This window comes from Musca vetustissima, unplaced genomic scaffold (assembly GCF_032173495.1).
Source record: "Musca vetustissima isolate MV318-11 ecotype Yass unplaced genomic scaffold, APGP_CSIRO_Mvet_v1 utg9639, whole genome shotgun sequence".
Classification (NCBI taxonomy): Eukaryota; Metazoa; Arthropoda; class Insecta; order Diptera; family Muscidae; genus Musca; species Musca vetustissima.
Window position 1 is genome coordinate 374,859 of NW_026887794.1, and position 26,456 is coordinate 401,314.

A 26,456-nucleotide genomic window follows, 5' to 3' on the forward strand; every position below is an offset into this window, starting at 1 on the left:
ATTTTTAAATATACGTTTTATTTTATTACAAATAATTGCAGTTTTATTTGAAACATTCGGCTTTGGATCTGTTTGCTCTTTTTTAAATGTGAGAACATGCATCGCCATCTACATTACACAAATGCGATAATGTACATCTGTCAAGTATAGATGGCAGTGTATTAGGAATTTTTATTTTTGATTCGCCTAAAAGTATGCTTTAGTTTTCCTAGATTTTTATTTTTTTTATGAAAATCACCCCTACTACTCAATTCTGTTTGCCTGGTGTATGCTCGATTTTTAAGAAACACATTCGAATGGGAAAAAATTACAACAACAACAAGAACCAAAGAAAAAACAACGACCCTCCTCTCTGTGTGTAAAGATAGTAGATAAATTATGATTGGAAATGTTTTTATTTTATTTTTTATTACTTCTTTAATACATATAATGTAAGTTTTGTTTTTATATAAATATGTATGTTTAGTATTTTATTTTAATGGCGCATTGGGCCACCTTGTTGCTGCTGTTGTTGTTGCATCAAATGTTGCTGCATTTGCAATTGTTGCATTTGTTGTTGATTCATTTGTGCCGCTTGCTGTTGTTGTTGTCCAGCCATTCCGGCCATCTGAGGGACATTCTGATTACCTTGTTGCTGTGAGGGATTATTAACCATATTTTGCATTGGCCCTTGCTGCTGCTGGAGCTGTTGTTGCTGCTGCTGTTGATTGGTCATATTTCCAAAATTCTGTTGCATTGTATTGGGCACAAAATTTGTAGCTTGTTGGCCTGTTTGCTGTTGCTGCTGCTGTTGGGCCATTTGTGTATTCAGATTACTGACATTTTGCATTTGTTGTTGTTGTTGTGGATTTTGTTGCTGCTGCTGCTGTTGTTGTTGAATATTTTCTGGAGGCTTATTGTCCACATGTTTATCATCGATATTCAAATGACTTATGAAACGCAAACGCATTTGTAAAGCTGGCCTCAAACGCTTGATGATTGCCTCGGATTCATTTTTGATTATATTGCCAACATGGATGTATTTAATGTAATACAAAAAGTCGCATATGGGATCAAGATATTCCAGAGGTGCAGGGCCGTGTTGTTTGTCGACAACTTCCAACATTTCATAGAGTAGAATGGCTATGCCAGCTACGCCATTGAGTTTCTCCTGTTCGAGACGTTGCAGAAATGGACCAAAAACATGACACAAGAATATCAATTGATGTTCGGTGCGTACACAGGGTTTCAGTTTTTCCTTAATGTATCTAAGAAATACAAAAAATAGATTTCTTTTTTTATACCCCACAATTATGAAGTCACAAAACTTACCTAGTCATGGTGGCCAATTTAAAACCACCCATGTGATGGAAAACCGAATGGGCCACAGCCAAAATAACCGCATAGGTTTTTTCTATCATGGCCTCACGCACCATTTTAAAGTTGAACATTTCGAATGCATTGAAACGATATGACCATCTCAACATTTTTGGAGAATTTAAGGCCTCCAGCAACCTTTCATAGATCTGACTCCAATATGCCTCAGGCAATTCAGCCAAAACAATGCCAACCGAATTCAAATAGGCATGAATTTCTTTTTGTGGTATCAAGGCATAGCCTTTTACAATAACATCTATGATATTATTGGCCACAATTTGCGGGGCCACCGGTAAACTTAATAGTTCAACACAGGTTACATACATTGCATGCGACGGGGCATTCGAAAATTCATTGAAACGCCAATCTGTATTGTAGAAGACATTTTTACCGCTTATGGCTGTAAAGAAAACAAAAATATTAGATCAGAATATTCGCATCAAAAAAACTGTCCACTGAACTTACTATCTGTCAAGCGTTGTATCAGCTTAATATAATATGATAATTCTGGATTCCATAGAAAATCTGGACTTTGTAAATAAAGTTTGTACGGTTCACTAACACACCAATTGGCTGGACGTATATCGGCAAATGCACCCGTCAACGAACTTACCTAAATCGAAAATGTTGGCATTAGTTTGTTTTTTTATAAAAACATTTTGTTCTATAGCTTACCAATTTCTTTTTCAGGGACGGGCGTTCCCTTAAAATACGCTCAAAGAAATGCAGGGTATTGTACAAGTATGTTATAGGACGATCTGGAAGGGAACAAAAAAATTAAAAATAAATGATGCAATTTGAAAAGAAAAAAATCCCCGGACATTTTATTCGTATGACTTACCGTGAAATTTGTATAAAATACTTAAATGATCTAGGATCACTTCTAAAATTTGATGAACATGTTGAATGGGCAATTCTATAAAACGATGAATTAAAACATCCAGCACAGGTAAGAAACGTAAGCAAACATTTGAGAAATACACCGGCAAAGGTGGATGTGAAGCAGACTCATCCAGAGCAAATTTTTCAGGAAATTTCTGATGGAATGATAAATGTTTTTCGTGCCTTTAAAAGTAAATTAAAAAAATTAATCCGAGTGGCAAACAAATTGTAAATTTAAATTATGTTCTTACCAATTATTCTGTTTCCAATGATCTGGATTTTCTTTACAAAATTCGGAAACACGATTACGCATTTCATTCGATTTCAACAGCAACAGTTGTATTATGAGGAAACAAACTTGGGCCTCATTGCCTTCGAGAGTGCGTATGAGTAGACACAGGACAACACGATCTATGGTTACCACATTATATTTCCATATCATGTTATTAATTGAATCGACACTTTTGTGTATAAACTCTTTGCCATTATAGGAGACCACTTCACTAACCAAATAGTCACAAAGTTTGCGTAAATTTACCAACAAGGCTCGAGCACTAATGCCTTCAAGGATTCTAAAAAAAGAAGATAAACAATTAATTGTTATTGTTGTCGCCGATATCCTCATGATATTTAATAATCACTTAGATTTTTTTTTTAAATTTATGATATGGGTATACTTCCCACTAAATTCTTAAATTTACCAATTGTCACATACTGATTTACATATATTTGTAAATAGATTATTCTTGCTTTACACATATTCGTATGCACACACGTGCATATGTACATACGAAATAAGTACTAAACAAGTTGTTTATAAATTATAACGGACTACGTTTATGTATCACGTAGGCATCTGCGGTCATTAGAAAATAATTGTAAAACATCAGGGCAGTCAGTAAAAGGCCGGTGTAAAACAAAATTATTTTAAAGCGCTCGCTCGCTCGCTCGCTTGCTCTTTCGTAGAGAAATAAATTAAAATATTTACGCACAAGGAGTGCTCTTAGAAATTTTGTGTTTTATTTTAACGCCGGCTCATTTTACGGGCAACATTCTTTAAAATAATTTTTTAAAATAATTTTGTAACTCTTTACAAAAAATAAAATATTTTGTGAAACAAAAGAAAAAGAGTCAAGAAGACCACAAGTTCAAATAAAGTAAAAAATAAATGGCTGAAAACGAAGTTGAGTTTAATTGCAAAAAATGCAATGCAGTCGACAATGACCGCATGGTACAATGCGACAAATGTGATCAGTGGTATCACTACGATTGTGTTGCAGTGAATAGTGGAGTTGCCAATATAAGTTGGAATTGTGAAGGCTGCAATTGCAACACTGATGCAGCAGGGACTAATGCCACAGCTCATACAGTAGATAATCCAGCTATACCGAATTCTATGGATCTGCTTAAACAGCCGCAAGCAACGTCGTCACCGACAACGACAGGAGAGACGCAGCAATTGGCAAGTACGATCACAGATCAAATTGGTTATGGGATTTTACCGCCGATAAATGTAGTTTCAACTTCATCGGTAAAGGGGAGCAACGGAATCAGTACCTTATCTAACACACAGAACAGCAGAGGCAACACACAGCTGATCTACTCTACAGGAGGTCCATTAAAAACAAATCCTTCGACATCTACTGCAGCCCCAAGCTCGCTATTTCAATTTAGCAAAGTTCAACAAAAAACAAATTCTTCTCAACAGAACGCTACTTTGACAGCGCAAGTAGATTTACAGCTGAAATTGTTGGAAGAACAGCAACGTTTACAACAGGAATTCCTGGAAAAGAAATATCAAATTTTGTCTCAAATAAATGGATGTGAACTTATTCAACAAACAAATGTAAGCCAAACAGGTAACTGGAATTTGGTTTCGGGACCTACGTCAACGCAGTTAGCTGCACGACAAGCGATTCCCCGTGATTTGCCGCACTTCCACGGCGATCCTGAAGAATGGCCGCTATTTATCAGTTCTTTCGAAAATAGCACCTCTGTAGCTGGTTATTCCCATGTGGAAAATTTAGTGCGGCTTCAAGCTTGCCTTAAAGGGAGAGCCAAAGAACTGGTAAAGAGTAAGCTCATGTTACCTACAATGGTGCCTGAAATAATTCAGACTTTGAGAATGTATTTTGGACGCCCAGAACATATATTGGAACGGGTAATTGAAAAGGCAAGGAAGTTACCACCACCGAAAGATAAGCTGGAGTCGATGATTGATCTCGCACTTAGTGTAAAAAATATATATTCCACCATGGAGGCGTGCAAAATGGAATCCCATATGAATAACCCCATGCTAGTTAAAGAATTTGTTGATAAACTGTCTAGCCAATATAAGTTAAATTGGGCCATGTACCCAAAAGACGATCGTGTGCCAATAGTGAAAACTTTCAGCGATTGGATTTTTCAAATCGCCGAAGCTGCAAGCACAGTTGTTTCAGCCGTTCCAACGATTAAAAACGCAAACGTTAATGCACATTCAGAAGAAAAATCTGGTTTCAAGGTGAAGTGCTATGTGTGTGAAAGTGATCACAGGGTGTCAGTGTGTAGTGATTTCAAAGGGCTTACATTACCAAGAAAATGGGATGTTGTAAAGAAAAATAATTTGTGCCGACAGTGTTTAAATAAACATAAAGGCAAATGTTTTGCCAGCAAAGAATGCGGTATTGATGGTTGCAATATAAGGCACCACAAATTACTTCACAAATATGACAGTAATCCATTACCATCCACAAGCCAAAATGCACCATCAAATAACACTACAGGTGAAACAATTAATTCCCATTCCACAGAAGAGCAGAATCAATCGAAAATTTTCAGAATCATACCGATTCGTCTTCATAAGAAAAATGGCTTCATTAATACATACGCTTTTCTTGATGAGGGATCTTCTGTGTCTTTAATAGAAAAGAACACCTTCGATCTACTAGATCTAGACGGCGTGGAACAATCATTGTGCCTCAAATGGACTGGCAATACCACTCGTCAAGAAAAATCATCTCTAAGAACATCGATTGACATCTCGAATATTACAAATGGTAATAAATTTAAATTAAATTCTGTGCATACAGTGGAAAATTTGGATCTACCTCAACAAACATTAAATATGATGGAGATTGTGGAAAGATACCCCTACTTGGAAGGACTTCCCATACAGTCTTATAAAAATGTAAGACCGAGTATTTTGATTGGGTTAAATAATTGGAGTGTCGCAATACCACTAAAGATCCGTGAAGGGCAGTGGAATCAACCGATTGCCACAAAAACAAGATTAGGTTGGACAATTCAAGGCAATAGTGGAAGCGCTTACCAAAGTGAATGGCTCAATATTCATCATTGTGAATGTGAAAAACAATACAACGAATTACATCAAATGATAAAGAATAATTTCAGTCTAGAAGAGCCAAACAAAAAATCTATGCTCTCTCCGGAGGATGCTAAGGCTATTCAAACATTGAAGACTACGTGTCAAAAGGTAGGCACACGCTACGAAGCGGGATTGTTGTGGAACAACGATGCGAGTAAATTACCTGAAAGTTATAATACTGCCTATAAACGTCTCATGTGTTTGAATCGAAAGTTTATAAAAGATCCAAATTTAAAAATCTTGTTACAAGGCCAAATAGATAATTTGTTATCGAAAGGATACGCCAAAAAGTTAAATGAAAATGAAATTAATTCATCATTAGATCGTGTTTGGTATCTACCAATATTCATTATTAAAAATCCTAATAAACCCAACAAAATAAGAATGGTTTGGGACGCTGCCGCCAAATCAAATGGAGTATGCCTCAACGATTTTATAAACAGTGGACCAGACCTACTAAAATCTTTATTCGACGTGTTGCTGAATTTCCGTGTGGGTAAAGTTGCAGTTTGTGGTGATATAGCAGAAATGTTCCACCAGATAAATGTAATAGACCGGGATGTGCACGCGCAAAGATTTTTATGGTGGGACAAGAACGATGAAATTCCCAACCCAAGTGTTTACGCCATGAAAGCTTTAACGTTTGGCATTTCATGTGCTCCATGCATCGCTCATTACGTGCGTAATTTTAACGCTGAACAATTTAAAGAAAGATATCCAAGAGCAGTAGAGGCTATTCAGAATAATCACTACGTAGACGATTTCATCGATAGTGTAGACAGCAATCAACAAGCTATCGAGCTGGCGACGCATGTAAAACTCATTCACGCAGCGGCAGGTTTCCACATCAGAAATTGGTCATCAAATAGCAGCGAAGTCATCACCCATCTGAAGGAAGGACTTGATCAAAATCAATCCCCAAAAGATCTAGCAGAAACAGAAAAGGTTCTGGGTATGTATTGGGATCCAAATAAAGACTCCTTTGTCTATATTTTCAGATTTGCCAGGCTTCGTCGTGATGTATTTGTTGGTGATGTAGTTCCCACAAAAAGAGAGCTGCTTCAGGTTCTAATGTCAATTTTTGACCCACTGGGATTAATATCATGCTACACAACAACCTTGAAAATCCTGCTACAAGAAGTCTGGCGATCTGGCATCGATTGGGATGCGGAACTATTCGATACATTATTACCAAAGTGGCACAGATGGAAGACAGTTATTGCTCACATAGCTTCTGTGGAAATACCTCGCTGTTATTCGCAACACCTGAATGAGGCGACTCAGGTGGAGCTTCATACTTTCGTCGATGCTGGTGAAGATGCTTATGCCGCAGTCTGCTACATTCGAATTGCAAATCAAAGCAATTATGACGTTGCTATCACCGCTGCCAAGTCAAAGGTGGCTCCATTAAAGCCGATCTCAATACCAAGATTGGAGCTACAAGCTGCCGTTGTTGGCGTTAGGATAGCAAACAAGGTCGCAAATATTCAACGCATAAATTTCACCGGAAAGTACTTCTGGTCTGACTCGAAGACAGTTCTGCAGTGGCTACGAATGGATCCAAAAAGGTTTCAACCATTTGTTATGCATCGTGTTGGTGAAATACTAGAAACTACGGATGTAACTCAATGGCGATGGGTGCCCTCTAAAATGAATCCGGCTGATCTAGCAACAAAGGTACAGACACATTGGGAGATGTCATTATGGTTCGGTGGTCCTAAATTTCTACAAGAAGATGTATCTACATGGCCAACTTGCAATAATTTAGGCGAATGCAGTAAAGAAGAGATGAGACACCATTTATTGCTTATCAACAAAGCTGGAAGTAACGCCAAATTCAACGTTGAATATTTCTCCAACTGGAGAAGGCTTTATAGAGCGCTGGCAACATTTATTCTCTACATGAGAAAACTTAAAGCGCGATGTGAAGGACGCAAACCCCCCGAAGGTATCTCGTTCGAAATACTACATCAGGCAAAAACCATATTGTTCAAAAACGCACAGCAGAGCGCGTTTTATGATGAAATACATCATTTAAAAAGCGGTAAGAATATTGAGAAAGACAGCAAATTAATATCTTTGAATATCTTTCTAGATGACGAGGGCGTATTAAGGGCCAAAGGCCGTGCATCATTCCTAAATCACGAAGATGTAATAATTCTGCCTACCAAACACCATGTGACATTTCTACTAGTTCGCTTTGCACATGAAACATATCACCATATGTCACATGAAACCGTCATCAACAATATTAAAAGTAGATATTTCATACCCAAGCTAAGAATACTCTACAAGTTCGTTAGAAAATCGTGTCAAAGATGCAAAAATTCAACAGCATCACCAATAATGCCACAAATGGCTTCGCTTCCACCTGCTAGACTAGCATGTTATGAAAAGCCATTTACGTTTACTGGTATTGACTACTTCGGACCGCTATACGTCACCGTTGGTAGAAGAAAGGAGAAAAGATGGGGCGCCTTATTTACATGCCTCACCCTACGAGCAGTACATATCGAAATTGCTCACAGCCTCGATACCAGTTCCTGTGTCATGTGCATCAACAATTTTATGGCTCGAAGAGGAATTCCAAGAGAAATATACACCGACAACGGAACGAATTTTAAGTCAGCATCCAAAGTGTTTAGTGCCGAAGTCGATCACACAGCAACCTCGAAAGCATTTGATGGCATCAAGTGGAAATTTAATCCACCAGCAGCGCCCCACATGGGTGGAGCCTGGGAGAGGCTCGTACGTTCGGTCAAAACCGCTCTATACAACATTTGTCCTCACATGAATTTCAATGACGAGACCTTAAGAGGCGCCTTAGCTGAAGTCGAGTTCATGATAAATTCCAGGCCACTAACTTTCGTATCACTCGAATCATGCGATGATGAGGCTCTCACACCAAATCACCTATTACTAGGATCATCGACTGGCCTCAAGCCCGTCAACTACAAAGAAATTGACTTACGACAGCGATGGAACTGTACTATACAGTTTGCGGATAAATTTTGGCATCGCTGGGTCAAAGAATATACACCAACGATCACCAGACGAGGAAAATGGTATGAAAAAGCAACTCCACTAGAAGTAGGGGACATCGTTATTATAGTTGATGAGAATCTACCACGACACTGCTGGCCAAAAGGCAGAATAATCGACACCCTCATGGCGAAGGACGGTCAAGTGCGACAGGTTACAGTTCAAACACAAAGTGGTATCTTCCAAAGACCAACAGCAAAGATAGCTAAACTAGACGTCGACAAAAATAAGCGGTAAACTCGTCCCGTTGGCTCCTTTACGAGGGGGAGAATGTTGTCGCCGATATCCTCATGATATTTAATAATCACTTAGATTTTTTTTTTTAAATTTATGATATGGGTATACTTCCCACTAAATTCTTAAATTTACCAATTGTCACATACTGATTTACATATATTTGTAAATAGATTATTCTTGCTTTACACATATTCGTATGCACACACGTGCATATGTACATACGAAATAAGTACTAAACAAGTTGTTTATAAATTATAACGGACTACGTTTATGTATCACGTAGGCATCTGCGGTCATTAGAAAATAATTGTAAAACATCAGGGCAGTCAGTAAAAGGCCGGTGTAAAACAAAATTATTTTAAAGCGCTCGCTCGCTCGCTCGCTCGCTTGCTCTTTCGTAGAGAAATAAATTAAAATATTTACGCACAAGGAGTGCTCTTAGAAATTTTGTGTTTTATTTTAACGCCGGCTCATTTTACGGGCAACAGTTATTTCATAGTTTTTTTTTTTTTTTTTTGAAATGCACTTACTTGTAGGCGACTGGACTTATACTTTCCGTTTCCCATATCATTTTGTAGAGCAAACACAAAAACAAAGGACTTGTATTCGGTTTTATAAAATGATTGATAATATCATTTTCATTGCTCATCGATGTCCAGGTGCGATATTCTTCTTCAATAGATTTCTTCAATAATTGTTTATTTTCCACCGGATGACTGTTCTGAGAGAAGAATTCCACCAAGACGGGTGGAAAACAGGCCAATGAATGTGAGGCCCAGGAATGTGGTGTATTTTGCATAATTGTTGTTAATAGGTCTTTACACCATGGTGGCATTTCTTCGCCAGAACCGGTGATATACATTGCTCGAGCTAATGACAAAATCAAAACGCGATTAAGTTCCTCACTTTCGGTAGAGGCCACTGAACCAGGCGATTTCTCATTAAAATACAGAGCAAGTTGTGGTTGAAATTCAACGGAACCCAAACCATTTATTAAACGGAGGGCGGTGGATTCAAAACTATTTTTGAAGAATTAAAAAATAAATATTAAATTGGTTTGTTTAAAATATGTAAATATTTTTTGCTCACCATATATTTAATTGCATTTTATTTGTTTGTGGCAAGGGTGCCAAATTGTGCAGATGTGATAACAACTGTACTCTATAATGGGTGGGTACGTGATGCAGTCTATAGGAAAACATTTCCAAGAGGGTATGCAGAATACCCCAGGCTTGATGTTTAAATACGGCGGGTAATAATTGCACTATAATTAAACATTTTCAGATTTAGTTGTAGTGAAGGAGAAGTATATAAAAAGAAGAAGAAAAAACTTACACAAAAATCCTTTAATGCCCAACGATTCAATTTCAGTATAGACCAAAAGGCGAGCATATGTTTCAATTAAAGCCGGTGTGGGTACAGAGGTTTTACTTTGGGCATGTTTTATCATCTGAGATACAAAACTAAAAAACATATAAATATTATTTTTCATTCAGGTTAAGATACTGTTTTTATCGGTTATATTATTCGCTATAATATCGCGGAGGACTTACCCATGAATAAGAGACATTTTACTGTGGACTGTTAAGCTATCCAATACAACCATAGAAAATGGTACCGGTAGCACAGGAGCACCTGTTGCTGTTTTGGCATTACCATTTAATGAATCCACCAATACACTCATTGGTCGTGTGAAATATTCCTGATTGGTGGAATAGGCATTACACACTAAAACAATGCGAAAATCATTACCCAAATTCATAGACATCATGGTATTTGGCATAACCAAGTGTTGTAAAAATCTGAAATGCCAAAAAATAGATTTTTTTATTTTTACTATTCAAATTTTTAAGTGTCTCTCTACCTACTCATAATGATTTTTTAATGCTATCGGCAAGGGGCGAGAAATATTCATATTTGATGCTCTGGCTTTTTTCATTAAATGTATCCAAATGCAAATTGGTGCCATCTAAAATAGAAATAAAAAACTATTAACAATCTTTTAACTTTTTTCTGATAATGAATTTTCCCAACCTGTCTCAAAGAAGAAGATTTATTACAATCCGGCAACTTTAAGGGTTCCTGCTCGGGATACAATAAATCAAACAATTTGAACATGGGGAAGAAGTTGACAATCTGTGAAAAAGGAAGAAAAAAAACTAAGAAATTTCTGAGATTTTTTTAGATTCATGACTTACCGGGTTCTTTTGTATACTGCCGGATATAAACTGTAATAATATCCACATTAAATTATCCCGACCCTTGCGTAACTCCTTTTTGGATAACTGGAATTAATGTTTTTGACAATAGTTTGGATAATTTAAATACGAAAATTTTAAAATTTTGCTACTCACCTTATCATACAGCGCCAACACAATTTGCATAAAACTAACAAATTGAAAGAGCACAAAATAAATAAGCTGTGAGGATAAATGCAACCAAATCCATTCATTATGGGATATTTGCTCTTCGGGGGAATTGAAACCACTGCCAGCAGTATTTTCATTCGATTCAGTCATTTCCATGGCATTAATAATTAAATTAACCAATTGATCTTCCAATGTGTTACAACGATGTTTTTGCTGTTTTTGTAAATTCAACATTGACGAAACCATTTCCTTGGAATAACTTTGACCCAAGACATAACGCAGTAGCTGTGGCTGTTCTTCCATTAATTCCAAATCATACGGTAAAATACCTTTTAAATTAAATTTCAATGTATTTTGATCTAATTTCCATGAATTCATCATATGATCAGCATAACCAAAATGTTCAACAATGGGCAACATATGAACATGACCGATGACCGAGACCATCTGGGCAGTCATGCGAAATTCTTCGACATAATCTGTCATCAAAGTGTTAAGTTTCTAAAATGGTGGTCAATAAAAGTCTATTAAGTAAATTCAGTCCAATTTCCTAATATTGAACTTACCCAGTGATAGGGAAATGGTTTCATAAATTCATTTGCTATAAAATAGGCTGGTAGTAGGCAATTGTTTCGATCCGATATATAACGTATGGTTTCTTCCAAAACCAATAGTTGTGGTAGATATGTTACATTGACATTTAGAGGAAATGTTTCAGCTTTTTCGCGGCAATATTTCATTATTTCACGCACCCCCTTGTAGTCGACATGATTTATCACCTTCTTAATCCAATGGAAACTTTCCATCCAAAACAATTTATTTTCGTATGTTAGTAGGTCACAAAGAAGGATTTTATCACAAAGTAATCTAAAAGCGAAATAAATAAAGAAATAATAATAAGAATTAGAATAAATAAAGGCAAAGTCTGTAGTGGAAGTGATGCAAATGTGGTATAGGTTGGTAATGTGGTATAGTCACTTTTTTTGTAAACTGAACATTTTTGAATAACTGAAACATGTTCTATAGTTTGCTGTTCTCAAAAAAATAAGATAGCAATGACCTGTTTAATTTATTTAAATCACGTTGAGAATCAGTACCAAAAATAAAATTTTTCATGAAATTGACTTTTTCGGTCGAAGTTTAAAAATAATTTTTTGTTTTACGGATGTACTTTAATCCTTATTACTAAAGCATTAAAATAATCAGTATGAACTAAAAATCAAATAATATGCGCGATTGCACCACATAATCACCAATTTGGAAAAAAACTAGACATTTCATCAGTAAACACAAGTGTAGGTAATGTGGTATACCTTGATTCTACATGCAAAAAGGCCAGCACTAGACAAAATCTCATTACTATGTGAAACATTTGTACTCTACGAGAGTCTACCATGAATCACAAGGATGAAAAACAAAGGCTATGAGTTTTAACAACTTCTCCATACAAAAATTAAATATTGCCATGTGTACACATTATTATATAATAAAAATTAAAGTTGCACTCAACGCATCCGTTAAAAATCTTAACAGACATAAATCTCGAGCTAATTCGCATTCATTAAAAACAATAAATTATATAAGATATCAATTGGAAGTGAAAATTATACTATACCACATTAACATCATGTGGTATACCACATTACCTGCACTTTTTTTAAAATCACTTTTTATGGGATTTCAAATATTTTCTCAAATATCTCTTAAATTGTTAGAATAATATTATTTTCAAATTGATACATGGAAAGACAACACATGTAGCATGTTAAGTGTAAATTTTCAATTTAATCGGATAAAAAATAAAAATTTGGTAATCTAAAAACAAATGGGTATACCACATTTGCATCACCTCCTATAAGTTTAAACTCTATGATAATGTTAAGTCAGGGAATTTAACCATTTTCGGATACTTTTAATTATTTTATAGTGCTCCAGGAAAGTGACAGTGTGAAGAGGAGTGTGCTACTACAAATGTATTTAACGATAACTGACTATACAATATATTTTGGTTAAAAAAAGTAATTCTTAAGTAGTCTTTAGACCATTGCCTATGATGAATCTTAATGTATTCCATTCCAAGTTTAGAGTTATGCTATTTATTATATACTTACTTAGCCGTTATTAAATGTGATTCCGTTAATTTTCCCAGTGTTGACATCAAAACTTTTAGGTGATTGGCATTTGTAACGGTGGCCGCAGTCTGTAAATATTGCCTAACCACATTTTCCTTATTGTCCGGGGGAATATTTGCAAAGGCATTAACTAGAAAAAGCAAAAAACATAATTCAGTCACTTAAGTCTGCATGCTGCATTTTGCAACACAGGCATGTCTGGACATGTCTCAGAATCCATACCTATATCATTTGTGAATTTGGTAGCCTTATCCGTTTCACCATTTGGATGATAAACAATAACGCTTAAGAATGCCTCCTCTATTGTTTCTACTTTCTATAAAAAAAGGAAAACAATAATTAATAAAAAAAATAATTTTTTTTGCCAGTCAACTCATCAATTGCTGTTTTGCATCAGCTAGACGCCCGGCCTCAAAACGGATGTCCATTGGAGAAATATTTACCAAATATTCATTGAGCAATGCTTGAATTTCCATAGTTGCGGTGTTTTTTAATCTTTATAATAATTTTATTAATATTTTTATAATAAAAAATTAATAAATTACACCGCGAAGCAAATGAATGCCATTAAAGCCGGCATCGAACAAAATTAAAAACGTTCCAAATGCTTCAAAGTGGGGAGATAGAAGAGAATTGGCGAAAATGAATGAACACAAAACAAAATGACAACTTTACTGATGTGTTTACGAATAAATGTGTGATGCATAATGGCAAAATGTTTTGTTTAGAATGGGAGGAGAAATACAAGTGTGTAGATTATCAACAGATTAGGGCTACTTCTGTCGACTGTTTGAATTCACAGGGAATTAATAACAAAAAAAGGTTATTACATTTAAGATTATATTTTTTAAATAATGGATTTAAATATCAATGATTTTCAATGGATTACATGTGAAATAAATGAAATGAATGATAATGTTATATTTTTTAATGACATAATTATATTTTTGTTGTAATTAATTAATTATACAGATATTTGTAACGATTCAATCATAACATCTTCGAAACATTGCTCGATTTTCTCTATATAAATTTGCAAAGTTTTATCAATTTTTGAAGTACGGGAACTTACCTAATACTGGAAAACAATTTGGTTAGTTTGTCGAACCTACTAGGAAAGAGTTGCAATTATAACAATTATTCAAAATTTTACAAGCCTAAAAAATAATAAAGTTATATTTTGAATAGATTGTATATTTAATTCAAATTACGCAATTGTAAAAGAGAAAATTAAAAAAAAAAAAATAATTTCAACATATGTCAAAAATTTGGCACAAGCCTTTGCACACCCGTAAAGTAGTAAGTAATAAATGCTGCCATAAAATGTCCAAGGATACAATTTTAATTTGTTTTATTCTCCAGTGGAAACAAAAATCATTTTGTGGAAAAATGATCTACTACATGAGGCCATTTGTTGAAAATATAATTGAAGTGTGGTTGGAACCACTGCCATTTCCAACAATTTTCAAAATATTGTATACTTTTGTATTAACAACTATTCTAATGCTGCCAATTGTATATCCGATTATTGCAATTTTAACATTTTATGGAATTGTACAATATTTTGTGCAAAGGTAAATGAAAAACAAAAAAAGTTTAATCGAATTAATTGAAAATTATTACCATTTTTACAGTGCATTGGAGTTAAAATTTCCTAATATATTGGATTTGATAGCATTTTTGGAATATATATTTTGTATGCAAATACCCACCAATGACGACTATTATGAACAATATTTCATTTTGTATATAAATAAATATCGTTATGGTATTACTGCTTTGGCTTCGTGCATCGATTACATACGTTTGGCTTTAACCTTGGTATTGTCATAAATCATAAATTCGGTCAGAAAAACTGCTAGCTTATTACATGAATTGTTTTACATTTTATTTCATTTCTATGCTTTTTGAAGTTTTTGTTTTTTTTTCATTTTTTATAAATGTTATATTTTTGTAGAAATAGAAATTATAATTATAATACATATATATGTATACGCGCTTGCTTGTGTTTGTTTGATTTATGTAATAATAAATTACTTGCATTTTGCAAATAAAATAGAAAACGAATAATAAAGAATGCAATTATTAATAATAATAATAATTAAAAATGTTTATAACATATAGCGAAAACTTAGTTGTTGTTGGTGATCGATTTGATTTTTTTCTTTCATAAAGTTAATTTAATAATATATACTGTATAAAACATTTTGTATGTTAATATATAATGTACTATTTTTTATCTTTGTTTGCAAAAAATATGACCTAAAATTTAATTAGAAAAAAGTTTTCAACACATTTTTTCAAAAACAAAAAAAAATATTTGTTTCTAGTTTTTTTTTCAGTTGCAAAGAAAAAGATTTTGTGTGGAAAAGGAAATGAATACGCCGCCATAGAAAACATTAAAAAATGTTCTTAAAGGGTAAATATTATTCCTCTGGAGGTCGTGCAGATGGATCATCTCGGTCTATAGGTGGTGGTGAGGTAAGCACTTCAACATTTTGTGCCGGTCCTTGAGTGAGGTAGCCTGCTGTAGGATTGATACCTAAAAACAGCCCAAAATCATTGAATTAATTTATATTTTAATTTAGCAAACGCGCAGCGACATACCCGTCAAATATCCCCTAACATTGGTATCGGTTATGAATAGATCATGCCGTTGATCTTTGAATTCAGCCCATACAGGATGCTTCTGTAGTATTTGATTTACACGATCACCATAATTGAGATTTGTTGTCATGCCCTTGAGGGCAGCCACAATTTGTGCCTTAACTGCCGAGGCATTATCAACATAATCTAGGCGACTATCCAACAAGCCCAATAAGTAGGGTATAAGACCCGCCTCCAGGGATTGACTTATTAAGGAATCCTAAAAATATTTGTTTTAATTACGGATCTCTAGTTGCTGCATTAGCAGTTGTACTTACATGTTGGTGTTTAAATAGCCGACTTAATGTTTCGCATGATTTCTCTATGCAATCACGATTGTGTTCCATGCATTTTTTCAGTGGCAATATACATTCCGTTTGAGATATGGAGCTTACACAAAACTAAATAATATTTTAAATTTTTAAATTCAATTTCTAAATCCTCTATTCTCACACATACCTCAGACAATGACAATTGATGTAATACTGACAACGTATTCTTTGGTTGTACGGACAATAGATTAAATAATTTGGGTATGTGACCCAATACAGGAATATCATCAGCCAAGTTTGGCTGCGAACGTAACAATTCAACTAAAGCAGTCGTTGAGAGATCCAAAACATCCTTCTGATAAAAAAAGAAATATCACAAAAATATGTCAAAATTAACTTCTTTTGGAAAATGATTCCACACTGACCTCCGAAGAACTTTTGCTTATTTGATCGACTACAAAATCTAAGAGATCCGATAGGAATTGTTTGGGTTTACGTAGAGTCCAGGCGGGATTTGCCACAAAGAGACGTAGATAGACCCCGGCCACCACAATTTCATTGGAAATGATATCTTTGAGTATTTCAGGATCTTTCCAGGCATGTTTGGCATTTAGTTTTTGGGCCCGATAGAAACTTTCACACATATCATTGACCGCATTACCCACATTATCTCTGGTCTTGTCGTTCCATATCAGTTCAGGATGTTCGTGTATGGATTCAAATAATTGTACCGACGTTTGTGGTGATTCAATCATAGCATCCACAAATAACGCTGGTAAAAATTTAGTTACCGTTATGCGAACCTGCGAAAAAAGGCGGAAATATTATTATTACCCAACCCCCATAATATCAATTTGAATTTAAATTTGTTGTTTACCTTTGGTCCACTTAATCGATCGGCTGTCATTTTGGCCAATATCTCAGCACACATTTCCCTTATTAAGGGATTGCGGGAATTACAAAACATATCCAGTAAATAAATAACAGCTCCTTTATGTTGGGCCTCCTTAATCATTTCCTGGACATTCATTAGGCCAGACAGTGTTTCCAACACTTTAACTTGACTGGCTCTTAAATCTGGATCCTTGAGGGCAACTAAAAAGCTACCCAATACTTCGCAGGCTGCGATTTCTGTTATACAATCCTTGTTCCTAGACACTAAGGCAACAACTTCCAATGCCACCGTTTTCACAGTGGTATTCTAAACGAGAGAAAGAAACAATATTAAAATGAATAACATTTCGAAAAGTGATCACTCTCCTCTGAAAAATTAATCTTACATCATTAAATAGATTATTTGCCAAAAATCCGAATATCATTTCAAAGCTTCCTATACACTGGATTTCAACATCATGATTTGCCTTGATGACAGCAATCAATGCTTTGAGCACCATTACAATATGCTGTTCAACATTGCCGTCCTTGGCAAAATCATATTTATATTGACTTTGAATACGTTGCTGTTCCAACAGGGCTTCGGTTTCCAACTTTTTACGTGATTTAGAACGATTATAGGCATTTAGGACTTCATCGAAAGTTGTTGCGGATTTCTGTTGTTGATGTTGCAATTTCAGCTGTAAATGATTTGGTGCCAAGGTAGGTTTTAAGATACCATCACCACCAGCACCCATAGTTGGAGATCCTCCCCCACCACCCGTCGTAGTAGTGTAGGGTATTGTTTGAGTGGAATTTTTCATACACATCATATAGTGGTAGGCTTGTTTCAGATATTCCAATAGATCGCAAGCAAATTGTTTGGGATGTTGTATGGGGAATGTTGGCATATCATTATAGATGCGTATAAAAACACCTCCAATTTGTAATTCATCTCTGAAAGAATGAAAAAAGTATCAGAAGCCATTCTATGCAAAAAAAAGTTATTATTCTCTTACTTGTGTGCATCAAATTCAAATGGTGCCACCAAATCATGTATCTCTGTAATGTCTTCATAGGTTTCCTTAACTGCAGCTGTTCGTTGTTGTTCCAGAAAATCTAATAATTGAGCTCGTGTACCATTGTCCCATATTAAATAGGGATTTCGGGTGTTCGATGTAAGGATTTTTAAAATCTGTAGAAAGGAAAAAATAAAAACAGTCATTAGAAAAAAATATAAATAAACAATCTGAGTTCGTTGCATGGGGTGCCTTTTTATCCGACGAGAAAAACTATTCCGATATCCCGAGATGAAAAATTAATTCAACGAGGAAATCCTCTGCGAATCCAAGTCATTTCGATGGGAAAATGTGTTGAGGGCCTTTTGAAGGAATTTAATTATATTGAAAATTTTTAACCAAGAAGTTTCTTTACCTTCTGATATCCCCAAATACATCCCCCTTATTTGGAATATTATACCACTATTTGGGGATGGAAATGTCCATCTTTCTTTACTTTTTTTTTTTTTGTTCGACACTTACCTCACAATCTTTCTCCTTTGTTAGTTTATTGGCTATATACTTGGTTAGTAGACGTTCCAGAACTTGTATGACAACAGCATTTTGAGCATCCGATGTTACAATATATTTTTGACTCAACAGATCCAACACCTTTGCCGTGCGTTCTGGTGAGGTTGCTTCAGACTTATCATTTGCTGAGTCTTGTTTGGTGGAGATGGTGGCTATGGTGGCCGTTGCGGCTGCTGATCCATTATTATTGGCAGCAACATTACTAACACCCACTTCCTGTCCCGTTGTTATGGCAAGTTGTTTATTTTGTAGGGGATTTTGTGCATTTTGAGTATAGGTTGTTGGCTTAACTCTGGGTGCCTGGGTGATTGGCTTATTTGCCGCATTTGAACCTGTACTCGTTGTTGGTGAATTATTACCCGACGAATTAAGGGATTTACCATCTGGTTTATTACGCAATTCTAGACCATATCCAGCCAATGCTATACAAGCCAATATGGACATTTTGGCCAGCGTATTTGCTTGCTGCTGCTGATTAGTTTTATCACTGGCTTCGACACCACTTTCATCCAAGGTGTAATCATATTCGAAGCAGAATAGTAATAAAGACCACAGAACACCATTGCAGGCCAGATTACACTGCAACTCATAATTATTGGCGGCCAAACTGGTTACCAAACTAACCGACAAGTTGTGTTTGAAGTAAACAACCCGACAGACATCGGACATTAAACGAGGCAGGGTAATAATTTTCTGTTTACATTTCTCAAAGTTACAGGCCACCTCAAAGCAGCGTGTAACATTGGAAATAACTTGATAGTGTAATGAATCGGGTTTGGAATCTGCACCCATAATGGATACACAACGATCGTAGGCTTCCAGCAAAGCCTCTATGCCTTCTTCGCGTCTCAATTCCTCGGCATTAAGGGCAGAACAGTGTACCGTGTGGTAACAAAGTTCAGAGGCAGCAGTTAACAGTTGAGTCTCCTTGGAGAATAATTCATCGTCCTTGGTCTCCAAGCGTATGGTTTTAATGAGTTGAGGATATCCGGCATATTTATATGGACGTAATACTACGAGAAGAAAAACAAGTAAATTAAAATTTTCTAACTTTTAAATAATCGACGCAATCGTGGACTTACCATCAGCATATCTTTCAAACAATATGCTCTGGGTTCTTAATATCAAAACAATATTGTTGGGATCTGGTCCACCAGAACTCCATACGTTTCTGGAACACAAAAATTCATAGGCTTGATTGACCTTTTCAAATACCTCACGACCATTTGGATTCTTGTCGGGATGGTAAATTTGAGCCAAACGATAGTAGCTCTTACGGATCATCGACTCATCCGGCTTGGGATGTTTATTCAAATCAATACCCAAATCGTTGTAGGCCTGTTGGACGGTCATTTGTGGTGGTTTCTTTTCAACTTCCTTGCGCCATGCATCCAATGTATGTTTCAGCAATTGTACCGGATCCGAAATGGGCCAGTTGGGAAACTTTTGTGTGTCACATAAATGCCGCAAATAATAGATATGACAAAATAGTTCATTCTCCAGCTGTGGATAGCTGATAGCAGGTATGGCAAGATATGGATATCTGGCCATAGTGTGGCCTCTAAGGCGGGGTGTAAAATCAGCAATGTGTGCTGCAATTTTTTCGATTAACAATCGACGCATTTCTGAACTCCAAATTACTTCGGGGGTATCAAATTCTCCCAAAAATATTTCGGCAAATTTCTCAGCACTATAATTTTCCAAAAAGCATACCATTGCCTCGGGCAGTAATTGACCCAATATGCTACGATGCATTATACCCGACTGGGAGGTCTCTTCGCTGCGAAAACCTTGTTTCATATGGGTCATCTTAAGAAACTTTGTAATGGGTAAAATGTTGCTGCCACTGTACATCAGCATGAAATAGAAGACTCCCGTCAAATAGACTTTGGGCATTTCGGGATTATCTTGCATAATTTGACATAGCAGCGTGGCAACACGCTCCAACAGACCGGGGTCGTGAGTTAAACACACCTGTACAATGTGGGGTAGACATATGAATTCGGATAGCTTTCGAGATAGCTTAGGTCCGGGAATGAGTACTGCTTGTCCATTTTGTGTTCTAGAGGGGAAAAAGCTGGTACATTTGATTAAAATATCCAAGATCATGGATGACAATTCCGTTTCATTGTACAAAGGTTGTCCCTTGGCAATAAGGCACCATTTCAACTGGGGTATCTGTTGCAGCGAACGCCAACCATCCATGCCAATTGCCCAGCAACGAGTTTTTGGTGTTATTATGCCCTTCGACCACAACTCCTTTAATTCGGAATAGGTAATGGGACCCTGACGTTCAGGTTTCTGGCCCTCTTTTTCTATATTATAATACCAATCCTTTTCTTCGTATTGCTGCATATTGGGACCAGCCTCAATAACATTCGTTTTGGTATTTGGTTGGGCACGACCTTGATGCAGATGGGCCAATGTGATTAGATCAACTAGGCATTGAACATGATCAACCAAGGGTCGACAATTAGCCTTTTCCAAGACCAAACATGATATTAAATGTATCAGGGCATCTCTTAGTGAGGGTGAGTAACACTAGGGAAAATATAAACATGAATCATTTATATATTACTGAGTCTCATTATGGCTTGCTTACTCGATCACACAGTTGCAGAATATATGACATATCACTAAATTGTCCAATTTCTTTGTGATAACGTTTATATACTTTGGCCAATGCCTGCAATGACGTGACCGTAAGTTGATCATCATTTACACGTTGGCGACACAACACCCGCCGGTATAAAGCATTAAACAATTCCACTCTGAAAATAAAAAGAAATTTGATTAAAGAAGTAGTTGCAAATCTTCGTGACTTATCTTACGGATCTTTAACTAAATTCTGTGGCCAATCATCTTTTTCCAATATCAAACGTATATAATAGTCACCAATTTGTATTTCATCGGCCAAGCACTAAAACGAGGAATTAAAGTAAAACTGTGCCATTTACAAGTATAGTTATTTTCCATCTTACTTGGTATGTTACTTCAAATTCTTGATAATTCCAGGCCACTATTGTATTGCCAGCCAAGTCACGATCATTGATGAATTGTCGCAATTCGTTTTCTAAACAAATTCGCAATTCTTCCCTTGTCTATGGCAAACAAAAAATTGAGTTAAATTGAAAACAAATTGTGGAACTGTTTACTCCATTACCTTATGATTCCAAATTAAATTAGGCAGGCTATGATCCTTGGAAAAGTTATAAAAGAAATAGGGTAGATTTACAACGGATTCCGAAGTCTTTTTACGTTGACGGCGATTGCGCAGAACAACGGGACGATTTTTTAATGCTTGGGCAGCAGTGTCCTGCTGTTCAATTAGACTCATACCCCAATGTTTAATACCCTACGAAATATAAAATATAACTCAATTAAATAAAAAAACAAAAATATATTTTAGCATACCTGTAAATGCTTTTCTATGACATTTTTGCGAGTTTTGTTGGAATGTTGTATGGCGAATTTTAAATTATCACGGAAATTTAATTTATCTTCTTCTACATCGTTTTCTGGCACAGCTTCTTCCGATTCCAAAAACATTAATAAACCAGCAGGCTAAGTTCAAAAGAAATTGAATTGAATTATTATTTATTTGGAAATATTTAAAATATATACTCACAAATATTCTTTTAAACAATTCTAATGCCTCGGCATTATCGGTTATCCACAAACCAATTAAATGTCTAGATAATTGACGATGTGTTACCAAAGTTGGATCATTTGAGGGTGTATAGAGGGCCACCAATAAATGACGACACAGAGCAGCCTCATCCAAAGCCAACGATTGCATTTGCTGAGCAACTTGCAATTCACCCTCTTCAATAATAGCGCGCAAAACCAAACCAGCTCCCTTGACTATGGCCAATGAAGGATGTTGAAATAATTTATACAAATAGCGACCCCTCTCGGCCACTAATTCCAATAGAATATCAAATTGTTTGCCATCTGTGGTTTCGCTATAAGGCACACATAATGCAAATGTTAAAAAATCCAACATGGCCGATAAAACCAAGGCACCACTGCCATGGCTAACGTGTGTTGTCCACATATTCAATAAAGTTTCCAAAAATGATTTCGATGACAATATGGAGGATTTGTTGAGTTGTTCTTGCTTCAAATCGTGATCCGAATTAACTGAATGCATTAGAGAATTTATCATATCAATGGCCGAGTAGGTGACGGCCAAATCTTTACGCCTCAATGCGGCCACAATTTTGGTGCCAATTATTTCACGGAAACCCGGTAAATTTGTAAATGCGGCATAGCCTACTTTGCTGGCAAGCAGTCGTGTGAGGGCATGGAATATGGCTTCTAATTCTAGGTTTGTTAACTGGGCTGTTGGATTGTCGACTTCCTTTTGGGCCAAAGCCTGAAGGGCACTAAGTATAAGCTTTTCTTTGTTCTCGGCAAATAAACTCTAAGAAGGGAGGAGAGAAGAAACCAATTAAATAAAGTTTACAATTATATATTAGTATTGTCCTACTCACATCCTGTGTTACACTATAATTTAAACCACTATGTGGAACATTTGCATTGAAACGTTCTAACACTTCATAACGTTTGGCGGGATTTTGAAAATTATTCATAACCAAACGCAAAAGGTTAGCCTCGGTCTCTTCGTCGACACAACTGTTGAGCGGTACATACCGCTTGCCTCTCGGCGTATTGACAATTTGTATATGTACATCCTGATTACCACTTGAACGTACTGCATCCAATAGAGTGGCCAACAGGGAATCACGATCATTGGTGGTATATGAACGTACAATACCATTTTTATATTCAATACAAAATTTCTGCAGATTATCTTTGTCACGCACCAAGGCAAATACTTCACACAGCGGCCGTAGCGTGCATACACTATATGTCTGCGGATCTCGTTCCAGTATTGTAGTTTCGGTGAGGCAGAGTATACGTTTTACCGGGTCTGGATGGCGTGGTGTTATTTTTTGGACAGTAAACTCAGTCATTGATGTTTGGAATTGATCACCACTAAAATGGAGATAAATAAAAGCAATTATTTAAATAAAACACAAAATTTTCATTCAGTGCAATGTTTACCTATATGTTCCAAAACGTTGCCTCTCAAATTGTTCCAGTGTTATTTGTGATTTCAGTATTTTAATCTCAATGCCCAGAAATTGTAATGATTTTTGTACAATATTCTGTACAATTTCATGATGATTGAGGGCTTTGAATAAATGTAAACGGCTAAAGCCGCCATAGGCCATAACAATCCCACCTTCATAGTCCGAAATGCCTGCTTGAAACGTGCGCATTAAAGGGTAACACAAGATGAAATATTTGTATGTGAAATATATGCGTGTGTGATAATAAAAGCAGCAATTGGTTGTTAGTGCCAAACAAATACATTTGATGTGTATGAATGAAATTCAAATTGTTTTTGATGAAATAGATATTGTTGTTAGTAGCCTTAGAGTAATCAACGATTTTGAGAGTATAAATTAAGCCAAAAATTATTTAGTTTTTTAGACAAGGCAAGCTTGGTGTTCTATTACATCTATACATATAATATTAAAACTGTTTAACTACTTTGATTTTTCGTAGTAAAATAGATTAGTAATTTGAAATTGTTATAATAATTTATACTCTCTACCAACGTCCATCATAAAAGTCATAAAAAGTATGATACCTATTATGCCCTCGATGTCTTTGTACATATAGCTGGCAAGTACTTCATTCGTTGTTGGATCCAATTGATCCAATGAGCAGGGTGTAACCTCCAAAACTGTTGGCAGACTAATACCAGACCAGTGGTATTTGTAGGCCGAAAAACGCTGTTTAAAAATAAAAAAATTTAAAAAAATTTAACACAATTGTGAATATATAAATTAAAAATTTTAATTAATTACATTATGAATAATTAAACATTAATATACATTATTCAATAAATAAAAATATAGAAATTAAGAAAAAATAATAATTAATTAAAAATGTACAAGAAAAATAATTATCACTATATAATGATACTGAATTTTTTCTTTGCCCTAACTTTATATAATTGACTACATTTTGGCATTATGTATTGACAGTAGTTTAACATTCCGCGATTATTTTGCGGAAAATCTTCATTGCAGAATATTGTTGCTGTTTATTGACATGGAAATTTTAATTCTGTTTGATGATCGTTCAATACAATTCCATATTTCAAGGTCTTAGCCCAATTTGTATTCTCAGTTTCTGGCCAATTTACTAACATATTAGATTGAAGTTGGGTATTATTTTCTTCTGGCATCGATTTTAGGTATTTTGAATGGTCTTAAAGTGGAGGGCATAATAACTATTTATTTGTTCAACTTTTTGTAAAAGGTTATGATTGTTTTGAATACCATTTCATAAATGGATTGAGAGATAGTTTAGATAAGATATGTATTTTTTATTTTTATTTTTTTGCAATTACCATTGCCGAGTCACAAAAATTGGATTACTAATAAAATAACTAATTATGTTTTATACAATACATACCTAAATATAATATTGTCTGAATACAAAACAATTCAAAATATATAAAAACAAATTTTACATACATGAGCATTTTTGGGTTTATCGGCAAATTCTTTGTAGTATTTCAAAATGGATGTTAAAATGTCATTACGGTATTCGGATGATAACTTTATTGAATCAAGTTTTTTGTCTTTCTTGACCGTCAGCACAAATTCATTGGGTATCTATAAGAAGAATAATGAAAGACGACGACAACGGGGACATACAAAAAGAACACGAAACATCTATTAATTACAATTGAATTCATTCAACAAGTATATTCAACTCACATTCGATGTTTTGGATGGTGCCGCCGATACAATGTCCGAGTATGACCAACGATTTGTAAGATCTAATTTGTCTGGATTGTATGTGGAAATACCTAGATTTCCAATTGACAAAATGCGTCGATATTTTCCCTTCCATGAATGTTTGGTTACCAGAAAACATTCCAAATCTATGCTTTCTTTGGGAGGCACCATTTTTTCCTTAGTGATGTACTGCTGCTACTCCTCCTCTTCTATGCGGTGTAGTGCAGCGACCCTCAATTTGTTTGCAATATATATTTTTTGTCAGCCAAGTAATTCCTTTTTTTATTCGTTTTTTCTTTTTCAATATCAATAACATGTATTAATCTGCAAAATACAAATAAAAATCCATGAAAAACAGCCACAGCAGAAAATTGTGATAACGAAAAAAAACAAGAAAATAACAATGGAGACCCCCATCCAATTTGACTCATCATTACAGCCAGCCAGTTAAAGCATCAACATTATCACGTAAACACAATACAAATCAAAGGAAGAGGGTGATGGAGAAGGGGCACATTTTCCAATCACACTACATCTTCCACAATGAAACAAATTGTTACTTCATCGTTGAAAACTTTACAAATCAAAGTAGTAATGAGAACAATGGAGTTTACAAGTAAAATTCAACAACCGACGACGGTAATGATGATTAGAAAAAATAGGAAAAAAGGGGAGTAAACGTCATATGCACTGATTTTCTCGGTGTCTTGTTACACTTTTTTCTCCCCACGTATTTAACGAGTTATAGCACACAAAATTCTAGTCTTGTATTTTTTTCTTATACAACGCACTTTTTATTCTATAGAAATTCATTGTTTATTTAGTTTTTATTTATTTGAAAGTGTTTATTTCTGCTTGAAATTTCAT

At 35.4% G+C, this 26,456-nt stretch overlaps 3 protein-coding genes across 4 annotated transcripts; 1 reads left to right on the forward strand and 2 right to left on the reverse strand.

Annotated features, from left to right (window-relative positions):
- Positions 1 to 475: 475 nt before the first annotated feature.
- LOC133335481 (mediator of RNA polymerase II transcription subunit 23) lies at positions 476 to 13,861 on the reverse strand. Its single transcript, XM_061543754.1, has 19 exons — positions 13,829 to 13,861; positions 13,608 to 13,701; positions 13,365 to 13,515; positions 11,820 to 12,120; positions 11,239 to 11,754; positions 11,083 to 11,169; positions 10,919 to 11,020; positions 10,753 to 10,853; positions 10,438 to 10,686; positions 10,220 to 10,347; positions 9,974 to 10,148; positions 9,415 to 9,903; positions 2,490 to 2,810; positions 2,198 to 2,421; positions 2,032 to 2,114; positions 1,822 to 1,969; positions 1,312 to 1,756; positions 572 to 1,247; positions 476 to 529 (listed from the first exon to the last, which is right to left on the reverse strand). Exons 1-19 carry the CDS (start codon positions 13,859 to 13,861, stop codon positions 476 to 478), a joined length of 4,377 nt encoding a protein of 1,458 aa, XP_061399738.1.
- Positions 13,862 to 14,642: 781 nt separating this feature from the next.
- LOC133335482 (uncharacterized) lies at positions 14,643 to 15,218 on the forward strand. The gene is made up of 3 exons (XM_061543755.1): positions 14,643 to 14,684; positions 14,748 to 14,959; positions 15,020 to 15,218. Exons 1-3 carry the CDS (start codon positions 14,643 to 14,645, stop codon positions 15,216 to 15,218), a joined length of 453 nt encoding a protein of 150 aa, XP_061399739.1.
- Positions 15,219 to 15,751: 533 nt separating this feature from the next.
- On the reverse strand, positions 15,752 to 25,763 carry LOC133335499 (dnaJ homolog subfamily C member 13). Of its 2 annotated transcripts, none has more exons than XM_061543774.1 (21): positions 25,569 to 25,763; positions 25,323 to 25,463; positions 24,428 to 24,572; positions 23,836 to 24,034; positions 23,262 to 23,766; positions 22,394 to 23,191; positions 22,180 to 22,329; positions 21,929 to 22,120; positions 21,747 to 21,866; positions 21,597 to 21,685; positions 21,368 to 21,536; positions 19,848 to 21,306; positions 18,718 to 19,778; positions 18,196 to 18,371; positions 17,584 to 18,133; positions 17,181 to 17,504; positions 16,729 to 17,106; positions 16,491 to 16,658; positions 16,310 to 16,432; positions 15,993 to 16,251; positions 15,752 to 15,927 (listed from the first exon to the last, which is right to left on the reverse strand). In XM_061543774.1, exons 1-21 carry the CDS (start codon positions 25,758 to 25,760, stop codon positions 15,812 to 15,814), a joined length of 7,314 nt encoding a protein of 2,437 aa, XP_061399758.1. In that variant the 5' UTR covers positions 25,761 to 25,763; the 3' UTR covers positions 15,752 to 15,811. The 2 variants fall into 2 exon arrangements, with proteins under 2 accessions (XP_061399758.1, XP_061399757.1); XM_061543773.1 differs by having other exon boundaries at positions 23,836 to 24,037.
- Between the last annotated feature and the right edge of the window lie 693 nt (positions 25,764 to 26,456).

Coding starts and splice junctions, on each gene's coding strand:
- LOC133335499 (XM_061543773.1), bottom strand. CDS start 25,760: ATGGTGCCTCCCAAAGAAAGCATAGATTTGGAATGTTTTCTGGTAACC. Junction 22,330..22,393: donor AATTGTTTAAAAGAATATTT/GTGAGTATATAT, acceptor TTTTGAACTTAG/CCTGCTGGTTTATTAATGTT. Junction 16,252..16,309: donor GGCTATTTAAACACCAACAT/GTAAGTACAACT, acceptor AAATATTTTTAG/GATTCCTTAATAAGTCAATC.
- LOC133335482 (XM_061543755.1), top strand. CDS start 14,643: ATGTCAAAAATTTGGCACAAGCCTTTGCACACCCGTAAAGTA. Junction 14,685..14,747: donor CTTTGCACACCCGTAAAGTA/GTAAGTAATAAA, acceptor TTTATTCTCCAG/TGGAAACAAAAATCATTTTG. Junction 14,960..15,019: donor GTACAATATTTTGTGCAAAG/GTAAATGAAAAA, acceptor CCATTTTTACAG/TGCATTGGAGTTAAAATTTC.
- LOC133335481 (XM_061543754.1), bottom strand. CDS start 13,861: ATGGAAATTCAAGCATTGCTCAATGAATATTTG. Junction 1,970..2,031: donor CGTCCCTGAAAAAGAAATTG/GTAAGCTATAGA, acceptor TTTTCGATTTAG/GTAAGTTCGTTGACGGGTGC. Junction 1,248..1,311: donor AAATTGGCCACCATGACTAG/GTAAGTTTTGTG, acceptor TGTATTTCTTAG/ATACATTAAGGAAAAACTGA.